Source organism: Panthera tigris, chromosome A3, assembly GCF_018350195.1.
Source record: "Panthera tigris isolate Pti1 chromosome A3, P.tigris_Pti1_mat1.1, whole genome shotgun sequence".
Lineage (NCBI taxonomy): Eukaryota > Metazoa > Chordata > Mammalia > Carnivora > Felidae > Panthera > Panthera tigris.
This window is the reverse complement of record NC_056662.1, coordinates 89,989,407-90,006,695: the sequence shown is the minus strand read 5'-3', so window position 1 is coordinate 90,006,695 and position 17,289 is coordinate 89,989,407. Positions and strand designations below refer to the sequence as shown.

Sequence of the window (17,289 nt, the reverse complement as noted above, 5' to 3'; positions counted from 1 at the left end):
TTGCTCCTTGGTCTGGACCTGCCCCATCCCCTCATCCCTGGAGCTTAGTTGACCAGGAGTTGTGAAGTATAACTGTGATACTGAGTAATCAGACAAGGGCTGGGAGGAGGGGTACTTTATAAACACCACAGGGAGAAAGGAGGACTGCTCTTCTCTCACACGCTGCTGAATCTCAGGATCTCAGCGAGGTCATAGCCAGTCACAGCAAAGGAGCTCCCCGAGGGGTCACAGAATCGGGCACCACACACCTGGGTGTCAGGCACACACTCACCATGACAGTGTTCCACCTGGGGGAGAAGAGGGCTGCTCAGGGCCTGCTGCCTCAGTCTTGGGCCCCCCTCTCCACTCCTGCCACCACACACACCTCAGTGTAGCCACTCTCTGGGCTCCTGCTCAGTTTCCAGATGTGTACAAAGGTGTCTTCGGCTGCAGAGAGAAGCTATAGAAAAGGTGGGGGGCTGAGTGGGCATTGGCACATGCCGACAGGGGACCAGGATAGGCTGGGGTGCCTGGTCCAGATACCCAGGGAGAGGGCTACACTGAGCAGCAGACGAGTCTGTGGACTTTCTCTCAACATCCCCAGCACCAGGAACAGGGTATGGAGGGATGAAGAAGGAGACTGACCTTGCCCACCTCGGGAGCCAGGTCCAGGGCACAGATGGCCCGGGCATGGGCGCTGATCTGGACATGCAGAGTTCCTGTGCCGGCCTCATACAGACGCACCTGCCCATCCCCGTAGCCTGCTGCTACTGTCCCATGCCACAGCTGCACGGAAGGGCATGGGACCCTGCAAAGGTGATAACCCACTTTAATTTCCTTGGACCCCTCAGGAAGGCATCAGTCTCCTTCCACCTCACCTACCCAAATCCTGGAATTCGGGTCAATAATTTGAATTCGGGCCCTGACCGCCAGACACACAGCAAGCCTGAGTCATCTGCCGTCACCATGTCAGCCACACAGTCCTAAGGAGAAAAGCAGGATCAGTCCTTCCCTTTCCCCCTGCTGGGTCCTGTATACAGAGCAGGAGGGGAGGGGACACAGCATTTGCATCTTTGTCTCTCTAGGGAAAGGGCAAGACATGCAGCTCTCCTGGGCTGAATGGAGGGTTCCCCCAGGATGCATAAAAAGCTTTCTTTGCTTTCCTTAGAGCCTCACTCCCCCTGACCCCACAAACCATGTGTTAGAAGAGGGATATAACTGTCTTCACTGGAAGGATAGTAAAACTGAGCCCAGTGTTACAACCTTCTGGAGGTCCTGCAGGGAGCCAGTCACAGTCACTAGAGTCCAAACCCCTTGAGAACCCCCAACTCCAGGCAGCCAACATAGCCCATGGGCCCAGCTGTGGGTCAGGTGCGGTGGAGCATATGAATTAGAAGATACATCCCCTGCTCTCAGGAGGTTTGCAATCCAATTAGGGAGACAAGCGTTGTCTTTGAGAGTAGTGCTGATTCAGGGTTCTGCCAAGGGAGATCAGTGGGAGCGGAAATAGGGGGATGGCTTCCCAGAGAGAGTGGCACTGGGGGTGGGCCTGAATAGGTAGGACTTGCCCAAGTCCAGAAAAGGAAGCTGCACGTGTCAGACTTGGAAAGCATCTTAGAAAACATCTGTCCCAACTCCTCAATCCACACTAGTATTGAAAAGTGTTCATGAACTACTAAATGCCACGTAAATGGAAAGTCGGGCTTCGTCACTGGACTTAAGGTTGCTGAAGCCTAGGAAAGTGCAGCAATTTGCCCAAAGCCATCCAGCTGCTTAGTGACAGAGTCAAGACTTAAACCCGGGTGTCCTGCCTCCCAAAGTGGGAAGGCTCCCAAGCTCCCTGGAATTGGTAGGGGGAATCCACTCACCTGTCCCTGGGCAGGTTCAGTGGCAATGTCTGTGACTGGTGTCTGGTGCCCAGCCAGCTCTTCACTCAGTACAATGTTGGGACCCTTGGCTGGGATGTCAAACACCAGTATCCGGCCCGACCATGTTCCTGCGGAACCAGTGCCCCACTGATGGCTTCCTAATCCTCCCCAGTGTCCAACCACCACACGTAGCACTCCTGTCATCCCATAAACCTTCATAACAACCCCCCGACATGGTGCCCCAACAGCTCTGCTCCTCCAGTGACCACCATTATTCTATCCTACCCTGCCCCTCTGAAGCCCTCCATGCTTTTCTGGAGTCTCTAAGGGCTTCCTTCGATCCCATCCTTCCCTCTAACCCTCAAAAATTCCCTCAAACCTTCAACATCTTCCTGGCCAAAGCCCACACCTCTATACTCCAGCACCCCCCAATTCCCTGCCTTTGGCCCCCTCACCCACACAGATGAAGTGGCCACTGGCAGCAATCCCTCGGGCAAACACAGCCTGTACTGAGTATGAAAGGGGAAAACAATTAGAAATACCACCTCCAGCCCCACCCAACACTCCCTACCCTGACGGCACTCAAGTCCTGCAGGTACCTGGAGATGCATCTCCAGAGTCCAGTGCGTGCCAATAGACCATGACAGAGCCATCTGACTCGTACATCTGCAAGACAAGAAGCAAGGATGGGGGCACAATCCAGCTGACCTTTGCTGAGCTGTGTACTTCACATATTCATGTCAGGCCTTAGCCCATTTAATCCTCAAAACAACTCTGGAAGGCAGGCAGTTTTTATTCCCATTTTACAGAGGAGGACACTGAGGCTCTGATAAGCTAACTAAATTGTCGGAGGTCATACAGCTAGTAAAGGGGCAGGTATTGGAGATGGCACTTGGGAACTGGAAAAGATGGGAGAAAGGAAGATGAGAACTGAGGAAGAATGAGCTAAACATGTGAAAAGTTTGTAAGATTTAGAGACAAGCAGGGAAGGGTCTAGGGGCTTTGGGGAGGAGTTGAGAAAACTCTACTGGGGGAGGGTAGGAAGCGCCTCTTCTTACCTGTATTCCTCGATGTGAGGTGAGTACCAGCAACACTCGGAAGGGGAGGACACACCAATGGACCTAGAGGGAAGTGGCCCAGTCGGAAGAAGTGGTCAGAACAGAGGACAGGAGGACTCAGAAGAGCGTTAAATCAGAGGGTTAGGGAAGGCCTACTCCTTGAGGTTTGGAGAGGAAGGACAGAGCTTAGGACCGGGTTCAGCAACACCACTCACCTGGGTGATAAGCGGAGGGCTCACTCCGGCTCCCTCCTTAGCGTGGAGCTGGCGCTGGGCCAAGGGCACACCTTCAGGGGCAGCGCTGACAAGCTGGGCGCTGGGTCCATGGACTACCCCAAAATGTGTGAGGTTGCGGGAGGGCAACTGCAGCACACTGAGGTTGTTGCACAGTGCAGCGGCCGAACCTCGAAGGGGAATGGAGCGCTCCCGGCGGAACATCCTAGTGGAGAGAGGCTCGAATCACGGGCGCGCTGCGAACAGTAGACAGCGGTGATTACAGCGGGAGGAATGGCGGGTGCTGTCATGAGGCACTAAAGACCACTGGGAGTGGGTAAGGATGTGATGGGGAACCCGAGGATGGCGATAGGAGAGTCCGGAGTGGGGAGGTCTTGGGGAGCGGGAAAAGGGAACCCTAGGGCTGAGTCATGGGGCGATGGGGAAATCCCAGAGGAGGAATGGTGATGGCACAGGACCCGATGGCCCCAACCGCCCGAGCGAAGGCGGGGTGAGGCAGGGTAGCCACCGCACCCCTCTTCCCTCAGCTGGCACCCTGAAGCTCCCGGCGAGGGTCAGAGTTCACACCCGCAGATCCGCTTGCCTGACTGCGGAATCTTGAGGTCCCTGCGAATCCACCGCCACCATAGAGACGACGCACGTACGCACGGCCAATAGGCGGGGCCGAGCAACCCAAACGTACTGAGCGCGGCGCGGTTGCCAGGGCAACTGTGGGCGGGGCGAGTCTGCCTGCGAGGGGTGAGCCTCTCCGTGCTAGGCGCCGTTGCTAGGGCGACGGTTAGGCAAGAGCCGCGGCAGCAAGGCAGGGAAGCTGCTTGAAACCCCGGAGTTGGAGCGACCGCTGCGGCGATGGCTCACGAAGGCTCGGTGAGCTTCAGCTCGTCTGGGGGTGCGCTGGAGCACCGGAATCGGCCTTTAAGTTCGGTGGCAGGAACCATGCATGGGGTAGGCTCCGCGCTAGTCGGCGCCGGCCCACCATGGGAGCGTTCGTGGTGACCAAGGAAGCCACATCAGTCTCGGGCAGAAAAATCTACATCTCCACCACGCACGCTAACACGCTCTGCCACAGTCGGAACCTGAAGGAAAAAGTCAAATGGGTGGTGCAGAGCCCAAGAATAGGGCTTTTTGGAAGCAGCTAATGCATGTAATAAGTCTCTTATACTGAGGTACCCATTCAAATGGATAAACCAGAATTGGTCAGGCATTGGGGAGAGGTGTTGCTAAATAAACTCCCTTTCAAGGATTTTTAAGAGAAAGAAATGGATTAAACAACTCTGAGGCTGCACTTAAAAGTCAAATTGTTTATGGGGCGCCTGGGTGGCTCAGTCAGTTGAGCGTCCGGCTTTGGCTCAGGTCATGATCTCAGGGTTTGTGAGTTTGAGCCCCGCGTTGTGCTCTGTGCTGACAGCTCAGAGCCTGGAGCCTGTTTCAGATTGTGTCTCCCTCCCTCTCTCTGCTCCTTCCCCGCTCATGCTCTGTCTCTCTCTCTCTCAAAAACAAATAAAACATTAAAAAAAATTTTTAAGTCAAATTGTTTAAAAGCCAAGGAAACTTTAAATAAAACAGATTTGAGGAGGTTTTGTGCTATAATATTTCTAGCCCCTCTGGTCAGGCCATGTCTAGGCACGGTCACTATCACCGGTGCCACCCATGAAACACTGGGAGGGTAAATACAAGAAACAGACACTCCTCTCCGGATCCTACGTGCCCTGCTCTGGCCAAGCCTGGTCTGGGCTGTGGGTTATTCCCTGGGTTTGCCACCAGGGCTGTTTTCACCAGCAGAGAAGGGAAATGACAAGGGATTTTGAGGTTCAGTGTAAGGTTTAGGAAACACCAGATTTGGGGGAGAATGAATTTGGGAGGATATCTGGTATGAAGCAATAAGGTTGGGGTGAGGAGGCAAAGATTTGGGAAGATTACATTTAGAGGTAAATTTTGGAAAGAACCAAGTTCAGAGAGACTTGAAGGAAAGTGAGAAGGTTCCCAAGAATCTCCTCATAAATTTCTTATGTCCCTAAAATGAATTTATGGAACCAATCTTTTTCTTTTTACGTGGCGTTTTCTTGATTATAAAAGGATAAAGACTCATTATAGTACAGAGAACTTATAAAATAGAGAAGAGCACAAGAAATAAACATATCCACTGTTACAGTTTTGGTGTTTTCCTTTTCTTTCACACATAATGGTTTATACAACTGAGATGATATTGATATGTCATTTTATATCCTGTTTCTATCATGTATCATTACATCATAAGTATTTTCATGTGCCATTGTAAATTCTTCCTAAAGATTATCTTTAATCATTGCATAATATTCCATAATAAAGAGGGCACACAATTAACCATATATTCTTTTTGTTACACATATGTTTTAAATATGTTTAAATATGTTTTAAATATTATGCTATTGTAAATGACAGCTCAGAGAGTACTGAAGGATATATTGTGATTTTCACTTCAGAATATGCCTTAAAGGAAGGAAGATTGGACACCTTTTCAAATGTTTGTTAGTCATTTGCAGTTCCACTTTTGTGAAATGTTATGTCCTTTGCTTATCCTTTGGGTCTTAGGCTTTTTATTATTTTTATATGAGTTTTTAGTATACTTGGGAATATTTATCCTTTCTTATATTTATTGCAATTTTTTGAAAGCAGGATAAAGTCAGGCTCTAGGGGCAGACAAACCTGCATATGAATTATGACTCCACTACTTCCTTGCTGTGTAATGTGGGCAAATTCTGTAAAATGAGGATAAAAATAGCAAGTAGTCTAAAAATGTAAGACTTGAGTCGATTGTACGTAAATGAAACATTTAAGTGCCAGTAAATGGTAACTACTGTCAGCTTGTACTTAGGAGTGTTTTTAAAATATGTATAGGAAAAAATTTGCATATATATACATATATATGTGTGTGTGTATATATATCTATATCTATATCTATATCTATCTATATCTATATATATATATATATATATATATATATATATATATATAGCTATTTCTTTATTATTTCTTACATAGCTTTTATGCTTCGGTAGGTCTTTCTCGCCCGGAAATTGTATGACAATTTAACCTATTTTTTCCTACATTTAATTTTTTGCTTATATTTTTATTTCATTTGCATGTGTGTATCCTTTAATTCATCTGGAGTTTATTTAGTGTATATTGTGAAATGAGGATCTAAGTTGATTTAGGGGAGGGAGGAGGCTCTAAAGAGCACTAACCATTTATTGACTCCTTAAGTTCTTTGAACTCTCAAGAACTTTGAACCTTTTGAACTAGTGCCAATAGCAGGGACTGTGTCCTTAGAGCTATATATAGTTTGGGTATACTCTGTAATCTCAAGCAAGTGATGGTTAATTTGTGTTGTTTCAGTTTCTTTGTAAAACGGATTTAGTGAGCTGTTAAGAAAATTAAATTAGCTAGGTCAAACATCTAAAAACGCATCTGACACATCGTAGGCTCTTAGTGGACTGACTGTTTCTTTCAAAAGGCTTTTCCTTCCTACTGGACAACTTGAGAAAGCTTCTTCCTAGCCTATAGCTGTGTCTCCATTCCACTTTTCCAGGTTTCCTGCCCTGATTGCCCCGTTCTTTCCTCACAGAGGCAGATCCGGGACCGCGGGGTGACCCGATCCAAGGCGGAAAAGGCGCGACCGCCTACGGTTCAGGTACCACAGGTGGACATCGTGCCTGGGCGGCTCACGGAAGCGGAATGGATGGCGCTCACGGCCCTCGAGGAGGGAGAGGATGTTGTGGGGGACATCTTGGCTGATCTGATGACGCGAGTCATGGACTCTGCTTTCAAAGTCTACCTGACCCAGCAGGTGGGTCTGGATGGGGGTTCTCCAGACCATCTCCACCCCGCCCCCCCAAACTGGGCTAAGACCCTCTCTCGCCTCCGTAGTGCATTCCATTCACCATCAGTCAGGCCCGGGAGGCGATGCTGCAGATCACCGAGTGGCGCTTCCTGGCCAGGGACGAGGGAGAATCTGCGGTGGCCGAGGACCCCACGTGGGGCGAGGACGAGGAACCTTTGGCATGCACGACGGATGCTTGGGCTCAGGGATCAGTGCCCGTGCTACAAGCGCCCGCCTCTGTGGGGCTGGAGGAGATCTTCCAAGGCGAAGTAAGCCCAGCCCCCAGCTCCCTCCGCCCTTCATCCCCCTACTCTGCGCCTCGCCGCCGCCGCTGCGTCTTCGTTCTCCTCACGGCCTCTCTGGACTCCCCCACCCTTAGTTCCTCTCTCCCCTTTCCGATGTGTCACTATCCACCCTCCACCCCTAACCTCGGTGTATATCCCTAGGACCGAGGGAGCGTGGACCAGATCTCTTTAGGAAGATCGTGGACGGCGAAAGGCTCTCAGGAGCAGATGGAATCTTGGGAGCCTTCTCCAGAGCTGCGAGTCACTCCGGGCCCCCCACCTACCCCAGAGCTGTTTCAGGAGACAGGGACCGAGGGCCTTTTAGAGGAACTGGACGTCCAGGCCGGAGACCACCAGTCCTCGGCTGGATCCTTGAACTCGAGCAGCCAGCTGTCGGTGGAGATGGCGCTCGACGGCAGTCCCCCACCTTTTCCGGATCTGTCCCAGGTAGCCAGCACCCAGGCCTCGGCCCAGAGGGTACCGCCCCGCAGCTCCCAGTTCTCGCTGGAGGACCTCTATCATTGCACCGCCCAGCCGCACGCGGCTGGGGACTGGCTGAAGCTCAAGAAGGAGAAAGTGCCCCGCATGGACTCGGGCATGTCGGTGGCCCGCCCCTCCTCCTCATTCGAGCCACAGCAGCCTAGGTGCGCGGACGCGCTGCGGGGCGCGCATCACTACAGGGTGGGACGCATGGCCCGGGCGCGCCTGGACCCCGCGCGGCTGCCGCGCCACTGGGTGCGCCCTCTGGCTGAGGTTCTGGTTCCAGACTTCGAGGCGCGCCCGCTGGAAGCCTACCGCGGGAGCAAGAGGGGCAGGAAGACCGAGGCTCGGGCCAGACCCCTAGCACCGGGTCCCGGTGTCCGCGTCTCCCCGACAGTTTTCTTTTCTCTCTCGCCTAGTGCTCCTTTCCATGTCTTGGGCCCGGGCCCTGCTCTCCAATCCCCCTCTTTGAGCTTAGGCCCACCGCCGCCAGGCTTTGGGTCAAAGTTGGCCTTTCCCAGCCCTGGGCTTCGCTTTCTTGCCACCCACCCAACCCTCCAGGATCTGGCCCGGAACCCCAGCCCTAAACAGTGGCCAGGTGCCAAGTGGCCCAGTGGCTGGGAGGGGGCGGCTGAGTTGCTGGGCGAGATGTGGGTAGGCCGCTGCCACGTACCTCTGCATGGCCTTCATCCCAGGGACCTGGAGGGTCAGGATCCACACAGGTGGCCTCAGACGGCGTCCCGAGTCCTCGAGGCCACCTCCCAGGTGATGTGGAAGCCCATGTTGCTGCCTGAGGCAGTGAAGCTGGCTCCTGGTGTGAGCTTGTGGAACCCAACCACCCAGGTGCTGCTCAGATCTGCAGTACCCCAGCAGGCAGACACAGAAGGCAGCATCTCTCTTCCCATCCAGCAGCACCCCATCCAGACTGGTGCCCCAAAGCCTCAGGTGACCATGAGACAGCTAACGAAGAATTCAACACCCAAAGTGTGGCCACTCCTCTCCAGGGACCTGACCCATTCTGGGTCCTGAAGCTCAGCCAGTACTTTCCTTCTTTCTACTTGCCAGAATAAACACCTCAGTTGCTTTAAGAGTTGGCCTGATGTCTGTCAGTTTCTTCCAAGGGTGCTTACTCAGGAGCAGTTGTCCTGCCGGCCTGGAAGGATATGGAACACTGGGTCCAGGGAATAACCCCATTTCCACCCTTAGGAGACTCTGCATTAGGGCCAAGGTTGCTCCCCAGCAGAGGCATTCTGGAGAACCATCTCCCTCTCTACAAAGGAATAGACATAAGGGCTACAGGTGGGGTCTGCTTCAACTGGACGAACTTAGAGTCTCTTTGCAGCAGGGGACTGAGGGGACAGCCCTGCTTAAGCACACCGTGATTAAAGACAGGAGAAATTTGATATTTTGCTTCTCCAGTTCTGGAGCTCATAAATTCACCTTAGGATGGAAGTCCAAGTTTCACTTGTAGACAACTATGAGCCTACACAGGAGAACACTGACTCTAGGCCAAGGATAGCAGCGAGGCAATCAAGTGACTAAGGCACTCAGCTGAAGGTGGAGTTCACTCTCAGTTTCAAACAGGACGCTTGAACAAATCAGAGAGTGACTGCCTCTTTAAATTTTGTGTCCTGGACAGCACACCAGCCTGACTGCTCAACGCCACTCAGCTTTGACTAGCTCCTCCCCAACTTACCCTCACTTCGGCACAACACTTCTGGTAGCAGGTCAGCAAGTTTTTGCAATGTTGCAGTGGTCTCTACTCAGCACCCTTGTCGGGAGCCCTGGCTCTGTCCTGCTCATTCTGGTCCTCCTGCATAGACTATGTATGTGGCCTTGGCATAAGTCTCATCTTTGGGACCTCCAGCACTGCTCCACAGACTTGACTGGGAAGACAGCGGTGGTGACTGGAGCCAACAGTGGTGAGTGCCCTTCTCATCCTGCCACCTCATTTGGCGTCTCAGTCCAGTCCCCCAGTAGCCCCAGTGAGGCTGGCCAGAGAGCCAGCACGCACTTCAGTCACACCCCAGACTAGCCTATTCTGAAACTGCCCTTCTACAGGTATTGGGAAGGCCGTGTCCCAGGAGCTGGCCCGCCGTGGGGCCCGGGTGATCCTTGCCTGCCGTAACTGGGAGTATGGACAGCAAGCCCTGGCTGAGATCCAAGTAGCCTCGAAGAGCAACTGCCTCCTGCTTGGCCAGGTGGACTTGAGCTCTATGGCCTCCATCCGTAGCTTTTCCCGGTGGCTTCTGCAGGAGTGTCCTGAGATACATCTGCTGGTTAACAATGCTGGAACCTGCGGTACATGCCTTGAACTGCTGCCCCCAGACACATTGCAGGAGCCTCCTTTCCAGTTCAGGGACCCTAAAACAGGCACCCCCAAACCTAACTGGTGCACCCTGCTGAATAACTTTAATTCGCACGTGATCCTAAAAAGCCTACCTTGAGTAATAGCCTCCATCCTTGCACGTACATGTTCCTATGGAGTTTCTACTGAATGCCAATATATGCCCTAGGTCTGTATCCCTCTATCACCCACTACCTATGTTCTCATTTCCTCCCAGGATTTCCCAAGACACTTACCCAAGAGGGCCTTGATCTCACCTTTGCCACCAACTATGTTGGGCCCTTTCTGCTTACAAATCTACTCCGAGGTAAGGAAGGATGGCTGCCTACCTTCTGTGCTGCCCTCACTTCTCATTCCCCTGGCATTTTCGTAGCTTACTGTTTCCAATGGCTACTTCCCTTCCCTTGGCCTCAGCTGCTCACTGAGTGATGACACAGTAAACTTTTTGATGCACACAGCAGGGCAACCCGCCTGACCTAAGTCAGGACTGGGAGGCTGGTACTGAAATCGGTCAGGCCAAAATATAACCAGCAAGGGGATATAAGATCCACCTCTCTTTCCCCCAGCTCTGAGTTCTAGGTAAACCAGTAGAGTCAGTCATCTCGACAAGAGCTTCTTAAGGGTGGCACTAGACCACTAGGAATATAGACACCAGGAATGCCTACTTCCTGCTCTCAAATAGCTCAATATCCCCCAGGAATCTAGACAGAACACATCACTGTCTTGGACCCAAGTCCTTTGACTTTCCGATTTTTTAATCTTTTCTAATTAAGGAGGTTTGGGTTCTTGCTGGGGAAGCTGGGGCAGAGTGAGTGGTGGGCACTTTCTTCCTAACATTTTCTCCTGGATTGCACCCTCTTTAAAATAAAATCAATTTGGGGGGTTAGGTAATATGTGTCCAAAACATAAAACTGAAAGTGTACAAAAGGGATGACATTTCAAAAACTCTCCTCTCGGGCGCCTGGGTGGCTTGGTTGGTTAAGTGTCCGACTTCGGCTCAGGTCATGATCTCATGGTCCGTGAGTTCGAGCCCCGCGTCGGGCTCTGTGCTGACAGCTCAGAGCCTGGAGCCTGTTTCAGATTCTGTGTCTCCCTCTCTCTGACCCTCCCCGTTCATGCTCTGTCTCTCTCTGTCTCAAAAATAAATAAACGTTAAAAAGAAATTAAAAAAAAAAAAACCTCTCCTCTCAGGGGCGCCTGGGTGGCTCAGTCGGTTAAGCAGCCAACTTTGGGCTCAGGTCTTGATCACTCTGTTTGTGAGTTCAAGACTTGCTTTGGGCTCTGTGCTGACAGCTGGGAGTTCAGAGCCTGGACCCTGCTTTGGATTCTGTGTCTCCCTCTCTCTCTGCCCTCCCCCACTCACTCTCTGTCTCTCTCTCTCTCAAAAACTGAATAAACGTTAAAAAAAATTTTAAAAAAAACCCCAAAAAACAAAAAAACCCTCTCCTCTTCTGCTTGAAAATCAGCTACGCGTTTGCCTCTTGGGAGGCAATTTGTGTTGCCAGGATCTCATGGGCTCTTTAGTGGCTGATTAAATTAGCCACAAATGGAAAGTGAACAAGCGCAAGGCAAAACTGCATGGGTTTGCAAGTAGGAATGTTTTGTCTCCTTTGCAAAAATTCTAACACCCTGGCTGCACCTTGCTTAGTAGTAGGTTCTTAAACTGTCTTTTCTCTTCTTCTTCTCTTATCTATTCTTCTTCTTGCCACTTCTAGAAATCACTTTTCACCATATTACTTGCTTAAAATCCTTGGAAGGAAGGTGCTCTATCCTTTACAGGAGAGACTCTAAACCCCTTATCTCCACTTACAGACCCCCTGCAGACTGAGAGCCTCGCCTTTTGCCCCTCCTTAATCCATACTTTTCTCTCTAGCAGACAATCTGTAGCTCTTGGTCCGCACTTTTTTCCCCCCTCCAGCTGTGCTTTTTGCACGTGTAGTTGCCTCTATCTGCACTGTCCTCTCCCACTCTTTTACCCTGACTAACTTTATTTAGTTCATCCACCAAGACTGAGCACAGATACTGCCTGTGCTGTGAATCTTTTCCTTCACCTCCCCCAGCAGCCTCCCATTTATGGGGCTCCCTTAGCCTTTGTACACATCTCTGTTCCTGCATTGACATTGTTCCAGGATGATCGGTCTCCAGTTAGGCTGTGAGCCCCTTTAGTCTTTATGTCACTATGCCTAAAAGTTTGGGGTCTGTTCTCTTTAAGAATAATTCTGTTTCCAGCAAAATTTTGGCTAAATACCACCTGCTCAATTTTTCATTTGTGATTCTTAATTTAAATGTAGGGCTCAAAATAGTTTTAGCATTTTGAACACTGTAAACTCATATGTGACAACTACTATTTTTAGTATTTTATAGAATCCAGACTATATATATATATATATATATATATATACATATATATATATATATATATATATATATAAAATGTTAAGTGCCTTACTATGTGTATATATATATATATATATATATATATATATATAGTAAGGCACTTAACATTTTTTTTAATGTTTATGTATTTATTTTGAAAGGGGGAGGGGCAGAGAGAGAGGGAGAGAGAGAATCCCAAGCAGACTCCGTTCTGTCAGTGCAGAGCCTGATGTGGGGCTCCATCTCATGAACCATGAGATCATGACCTGAGCTGAAATCAAGAGTGGGACACTCAACTGACTGAGCCACTCAGGTGCCCCCCACCCACTTTTTTTTTTTTTTTAAGATTTAACTTGTACTATTTATTGTATTTATTATTATTTTTTTTACTTTGGAAGATAGTGGTTTGTTTTTTTTAACACTTTCCCAAGTGTCTCTATACACATTTCTTTCCCCACTCAACATAGCACCCTTATGTCCTTAGCACCTATCTAGGTGTCTGCCACAATCCAGAGACCTAACGAACATTTGGGTGACAAATATGTGAAAGACAGGTGACATGATGTCTCCAGTCTCTCCTTTGCCCTCTTGGCCACCAATGAGGTAAAACATAAATAAGGATCCATTAAATTAGCTCCAGCTGGCAAGTGGAAGAAAAACAAGGCAAAAGTCCAAACTCTACAATGAAAGAGGAGGAAAAACATTAGGAAAGTAGCTAATGAAAATGAGTCTCAGTTCACATTAAGCTGTCCTGTGCCTAGCCTGGGGAATGTGGGGGGTGGGCAGTGACCCTATCCTGAAAATCCTGGATGGTCCCTGCTCTCTTGGAGTCACCTGGAGAGGTAGGTTGGGGAGTGGGCATGGGAGTTCACTCCAGAACTTGGATCGAATGAGTGTGGTTCTCTTTCTACCCAGGGGCCCTACAGCGGGCAGGGTCAGCCCGGGTGGTGAATGTGTCTTCCTTTCGGCATGCACATGGGTATGTTGATGAGGAACATCTGACAGGGGCTGGTAAACCCTTGATCCTTAACCAGAATTATGACTGCAGCAAACTGCTCTTGACCTCCTTCACTGGGGAGCTTGCCCGGAGACTTCAAGGGACAGGTAATTGCCTATGAAACCCCATTATTCCTCCATTCCCAACACCACCTCCCAACAGTCCACATCTCATCCCAATATGTTCTGGCTAGTGTCCCCCAACCCAGCTGTTAATCTCTGCCATTTTTCATCTATGCAGCCTGTATTTCACTCAAGTCTGTCTTCACATCTCCCTTTCAATCTTTCCAACTCTCTTATCACTCCTAACATCCCTTTCCTCTCAGTATTTTCCAATACCAACACCATCCGTTATGTTCCTCCTAAAGTTCACCCAATGCTTTCAAATACTTATGTCTCCTTACTGGCTTGAACACTACCATTCGTGTAAGTTCCAGAGGACCGACTTCCTGGACACCACCCCAAGCCTCTGGTTACGTCTGCCCACAGACCTGGTAGGATCTTTGCATTATTGCATACTGGAGAACCGCACTTAACTCTTTCTTCCCATGCTCTACTTGTGTCTCATCCTTTCAGGTGTGACTGTGAACTCTGTGGACCCGGGTATAGTGTACACAAATATCATGAAGCATTTTTCTTGGTCATACCGCTTCCTCTTTTGGCTCTTCAGCTTCTTCTGTAAGGTGGGTAGGGGAGGAGCTGGCTAGCCTGAAGAGGGTGGGGCAGGGCTCTGCTTCTGTGCGTCCCCAGTAGGCTAAAGTCAGCTTGGCATGACTCCTTCTCTTCTCCCGTGTCTCTACAGGATGTCAGACAAGGTGCAGTCCCAGTCCTCTACCTGAGCTTGGCAAAGGAGTTGGATGGCATTTCTGGAAAATATTTTAGCAGTTCCTGTAGGATAACTCTTCCCGCGAAAGCTGCTCAGGATCCTCAAGTGGCCCAAAGGCTCTGGAATGCCACGGTCCAGCTAACAAACCTGGACAAGATGGACTGATCCCCCGTGCCCCCAGCCCTAACTTTGCCATCCTCCCTGATTCCCAGCCCCTACTCTGATCATGCCTTTTGTTTGTTGGCTCCAAGCATCAATCGCCTTGTCTAGTATAGCGATCACGTCCTTTTCCTGTTGCCTCAGTGGCATGAGAGCTCAGATTAGCCAGGGGACAGTTTTAGCTTCTACTTTACTGCCAGTTCTCTAATGGAAGTGTTCATTCCTTGGATGCTGGGATGTCCAAATCTACAGAGTCCCACGTTGTGGTGACCGGGGGGTAAAACTCCTTCCAGTGGAGATTAGGGGTGCTGGAAGAAGGGAAACTTCCACCTGTACCTCTTAGTTTCTACCCATGTACTTATTGACTCTGGGTGAGACAGCACCACACAATGCCATCTTGATTAAAGCATATACCACATCCTGTAGGATAGCAGTCTGACTTCACAGAGTGTTGTCTCTCAACTGGTACTGTAACTGAGCCTGCAGATGATCATTCCACATTTCCGTTAAACCAGCTGCTCCTGGGTGATGAGCCAAGCATTCAGATCAGTGAATTCTGGTGGTGGGAGCCAATTGTTTTTTCCCTCAGGTCTTGGTTCATCTGTATAAATTTGGGGATCGGCTCTTCAAATTTCACACACATACATGAATACTTTTTGTGGTTGCATTCCATCTATGATGTGCAGTTTTCCTAACCTTGGACAAGTATACTCCTATCTGTTTAACTCTCTTTAATATCTTTACCAAATTTTCAATAATTTTATCCATAAAGATCTTGCACCAGTTTTACTATATTTAATTCAGGTACCTTGATTTTGACACGATTGTAAATGGGGCTCTTTAACATTTGTGTGCTGATTGTCTATCAAACAACTTGGAAAAGTTGTCTAATTTTAATGAGTTCTCTGTAGGTGCTTTTGGTTTTCCTACATAGAAAATCACCCCATCAAGGAAAAATAAGTTTTACTTCTTCCCTTTCACGTATTCTAATTTTTGTTTCTTTTTCTAGGAGACCCTCATAGATATTCTGGTGTTAAACCAACCCTGTATTTCTGAAGTAAACCCAGAAGCCACCTAGCATTTCTGGTCGCAGTGTTGCATAGACATTGCTAAATTGAACATGCTCATTATTGTTTAGCACTTTGTACTGTGTTCATAAATGAGATTGACCTATACTTTTCTTCTTAAACTTTTATTTAAGCAATCGCTGCACTCAACGTTGGGCTTGAACTCACTGCTCCAAGAGGAAGAGTTGCACGCTCTTCCAGCTCAGCCAGCCAGGTGCCCCTGGCCTGTACTTTTCTTTGCCTATATTGCCATTGTCTGGTTTTGCTGTCATGGATCTATTCATTTTATACAATGAATTGGGGATTTGTGTTAATCCATGGACGTCATCTGAGAAGCAGTTGCCAAGTTAGGATTGAATGTTCAAGAAAGCTATTATGGGAAATGGCTGCAAGAGAAAATGGGGAGGAAGCTGGGAGAAGCTGAGAGGGCCACCAGACTGTGATCTAAGTATGACCCTGAGTGAGGGAGGGAAAGAAGGCTGGTTGGAGCCTCTTAGAGTACAGTGCAATGATTTTTCCATTTGTGGATTCCCTCTCTTGTTTTGAAAGTATGCAATCTATTTATGTCCTTTAGTGGTTAGTCAAAAAATTTCAACCTGCCTATTTGAAATTGGGTGGGCCTGTCCTAATCAGGTGAGCCCTTTAAAAGTGTTTAGGTTTTCCCAGAAGCCAGAAAGACTCTCCTGTTTACCATGAAGAAATAAATCGCCACATTGTGGAGAGGGCCATTCCTCGGGAACTGAATTCTGCCAATACCCAGTGAGTCTGGAAGAGCACCCGGAGCCCAGATGAGATTGCACCCCTGCAGTACATGGTGATTTCCGCCTGGTGAGACCCTGAATAAAGGATCCAGCTAATCTGTACCCAGACTCCACATCCACAGAAACAGACAGCACCCGTGTTCTTTCAAGCCGCTGAGTAGTAATTGGTTATGCAGCAAGAAAAAGCTCATATGGGATCCAAAGAACCGTCTCAGTTTTATTTGCTTGAAAATGTCTTTATTTCACCATTTTTGAGGGATCATTTTGCTGGCTAAGGAATTATAAGCCGACAAGTATTGTCTTTTATCTCGCTGAGCATAATTTCTTTGTCTCCTGGCTTTCATTGCTGCTATGAGAAATCAGATGTTAATCTAACAGTACTTTGTAGGAAATGCCTTTTCTGTGTTGCTCCTTTTATGGTTTTATTATTGTCATTGCTTTTCTACAGTTTCACTACTTTTAATCCAGACGTGTATTTCTTTTTGTTTGTTCTGGTGGGAATCCCTTGGGTTTCCTGAATCTGAGGATATAGATGTCTCCTGTATTTCTATTTATTTATTTATTTGATAAATCTGACACGTTAAATTTTATAAGTTTAACGTGTACAGTGTGTTACTTTGATATATTTATATATGTAATATGACTGCCATTGAAGCAATATTTATCACATCATTACAGTACAATATTATTGTCTATGTCCATCACACCATGCATCAGACTTCTATGACTTGTTTTCTACTCGTTACAAGTTTATATCCTTAAACACCATTGATCTTATCCTTCCTATCCTCCGTCTTGTAGTAACCACCATTTTACTTTGTTTTTTTCACAAGTTTGACTTTTTTAGATTGCCCATATAAATGATATCATACTATATTTGTCTTTCTTCATCTGACTTATCTCACTTAGCATAATGTACTTAAGGTCCATCCGTGTTGCCACAAATGGCAAGAGATCCCTTTTTTCTCATGGCTCAATAATATTTAATTATCTATC

General features: G+C 48.5%; 3 protein-coding genes across 8 annotated transcripts; 2 read left to right on the top strand and 1 right to left on the bottom strand.

Moving 5' to 3' along the window:
• Nucleotides 1–100: 100 nt before the first annotated feature.
• WDR54 (WD repeat domain 54) lies at nucleotides 101–3,812 on the bottom strand. Of its 4 annotated transcripts, none has more exons than XM_007083459.3 (10): nucleotides 3,722–3,812; nucleotides 3,121–3,343; nucleotides 2,906–2,968; nucleotides 2,447–2,513; nucleotides 2,303–2,356; nucleotides 1,848–1,975; nucleotides 862–962; nucleotides 625–787; nucleotides 365–439; nucleotides 101–287 (listed from the first exon to the last, which is right to left on the bottom strand). In XM_007083459.3, the coding sequence occupies exons 1-10, from the start codon at nucleotides 3,763–3,765 to the stop codon at nucleotides 156–158; spliced, it is 1,050 nt and encodes a 349-aa protein (XP_007083521.1). In that variant the 5' UTR covers nucleotides 3,766–3,812; the 3' UTR covers nucleotides 101–155. The 4 variants fall into 4 exon arrangements, with proteins under 4 accessions (XP_007083521.1, XP_015393558.1, XP_007083522.1 ...); XM_015538072.2 differs by having other exon boundaries at nucleotides 3,706–3,770; XM_007083460.3 differs by having other exon boundaries at nucleotides 3,673–3,748.
• Nucleotides 3,813–3,896: 84 nt separating this feature from the next.
• Nucleotides 3,897–8,851, top strand: CA3H2orf81 (chromosome A3 C2orf81 homolog). Of its 2 annotated transcripts, none has more exons than XM_042981776.1 (4): nucleotides 3,897–4,005; nucleotides 6,743–6,964; nucleotides 7,045–7,266; nucleotides 7,444–8,851. In XM_042981776.1, the coding sequence occupies exons 1-4, from the start codon at nucleotides 3,988–3,990 to the stop codon at nucleotides 8,788–8,790; spliced, it is 1,809 nt and encodes a 602-aa protein (XP_042837710.1). In that variant the 5' UTR covers nucleotides 3,897–3,987; the 3' UTR covers nucleotides 8,791–8,851. The 2 variants fall into 2 exon arrangements, with proteins under 2 accessions (XP_042837710.1, XP_042837711.1); XM_042981777.1 differs by having other exon boundaries at nucleotides 4,001–4,083.
• An 85-nt stretch (nucleotides 8,852–8,936) lies between these two features.
• On the top strand, nucleotides 8,937–16,781 carry LOC102961397 (retinol dehydrogenase 12). Of its 2 annotated transcripts, XM_007083523.3 has the most exons (6): nucleotides 8,937–9,683; nucleotides 9,823–10,062; nucleotides 10,326–10,415; nucleotides 13,400–13,588; nucleotides 14,057–14,163; nucleotides 14,283–16,781. In XM_007083523.3, exons 1-6 carry the CDS (start codon nucleotides 9,506–9,508, stop codon nucleotides 14,469–14,471), a joined length of 993 nt encoding a protein of 330 aa, XP_007083585.2. In that variant the 5' UTR covers nucleotides 8,937–9,505; the 3' UTR covers nucleotides 14,472–16,781. The 2 variants fall into 2 exon arrangements, with proteins under 2 accessions (XP_007083585.2, XP_042837720.1); XM_042981786.1 differs by lacking the exon at nucleotides 10,326–10,415.
• The last annotated feature ends 508 nt before the right edge of the window (nucleotides 16,782–17,289 follow it).

Excerpts from the sequence above, each read along its gene's own strand:
- WDR54 (XM_007083459.3), bottom strand. The coding sequence starts at position 3,765 with ATGGTGGCGGTGGATTCGCAGGGACCTCAAGATTCCGCAGTCAG. Across the intron at positions 1,976-2,302 it reads TGGCCACTTCATCTGTGTGG|GAACATGGTCGGGCCGGATA; the intron begins GTGAGGGGGCCA and ends CTGGTTCCGCAG. Across the intron at positions 963-1,847 it reads CTGAACCTGCCCAGGGACAG|GACTGTGTGGCTGACATGGT; the intron begins GTGAGTGGATTC and ends TTTTCTCCTTAG.
- CA3H2orf81 (XM_042981776.1), top strand. Across the intron at positions 6,965-7,044 it reads AAGTCTACCTGACCCAGCAG|TGCATTCCATTCACCATCAG; the intron begins GTGGGTCTGGAT and ends TCGCCTCCGTAG. Across the intron at positions 7,267-7,443 it reads AGGAGATCTTCCAAGGCGAA|GACCGAGGGAGCGTGGACCA; the intron begins GTAAGCCCAGCC and ends GTATATCCCTAG.
- LOC102961397 (XM_007083523.3), top strand. The coding sequence starts at position 9,506 with ATGTTGCAGTGGTCTCTACTCAGCACCCTTGTCGGGAGCCCTGGCTCT. Across the intron at positions 9,684-9,822 it reads GGTGACTGGAGCCAACAGTG|GTATTGGGAAGGCCGTGTCC; the intron begins GTGAGTGCCCTT and ends GCCCTTCTACAG. Across the intron at positions 10,416-13,399 it reads GCTTACAAATCTACTCCGAG|GGGCCCTACAGCGGGCAGGG; the intron begins GTAAGGAAGGAT and ends CTTTCTACCCAG.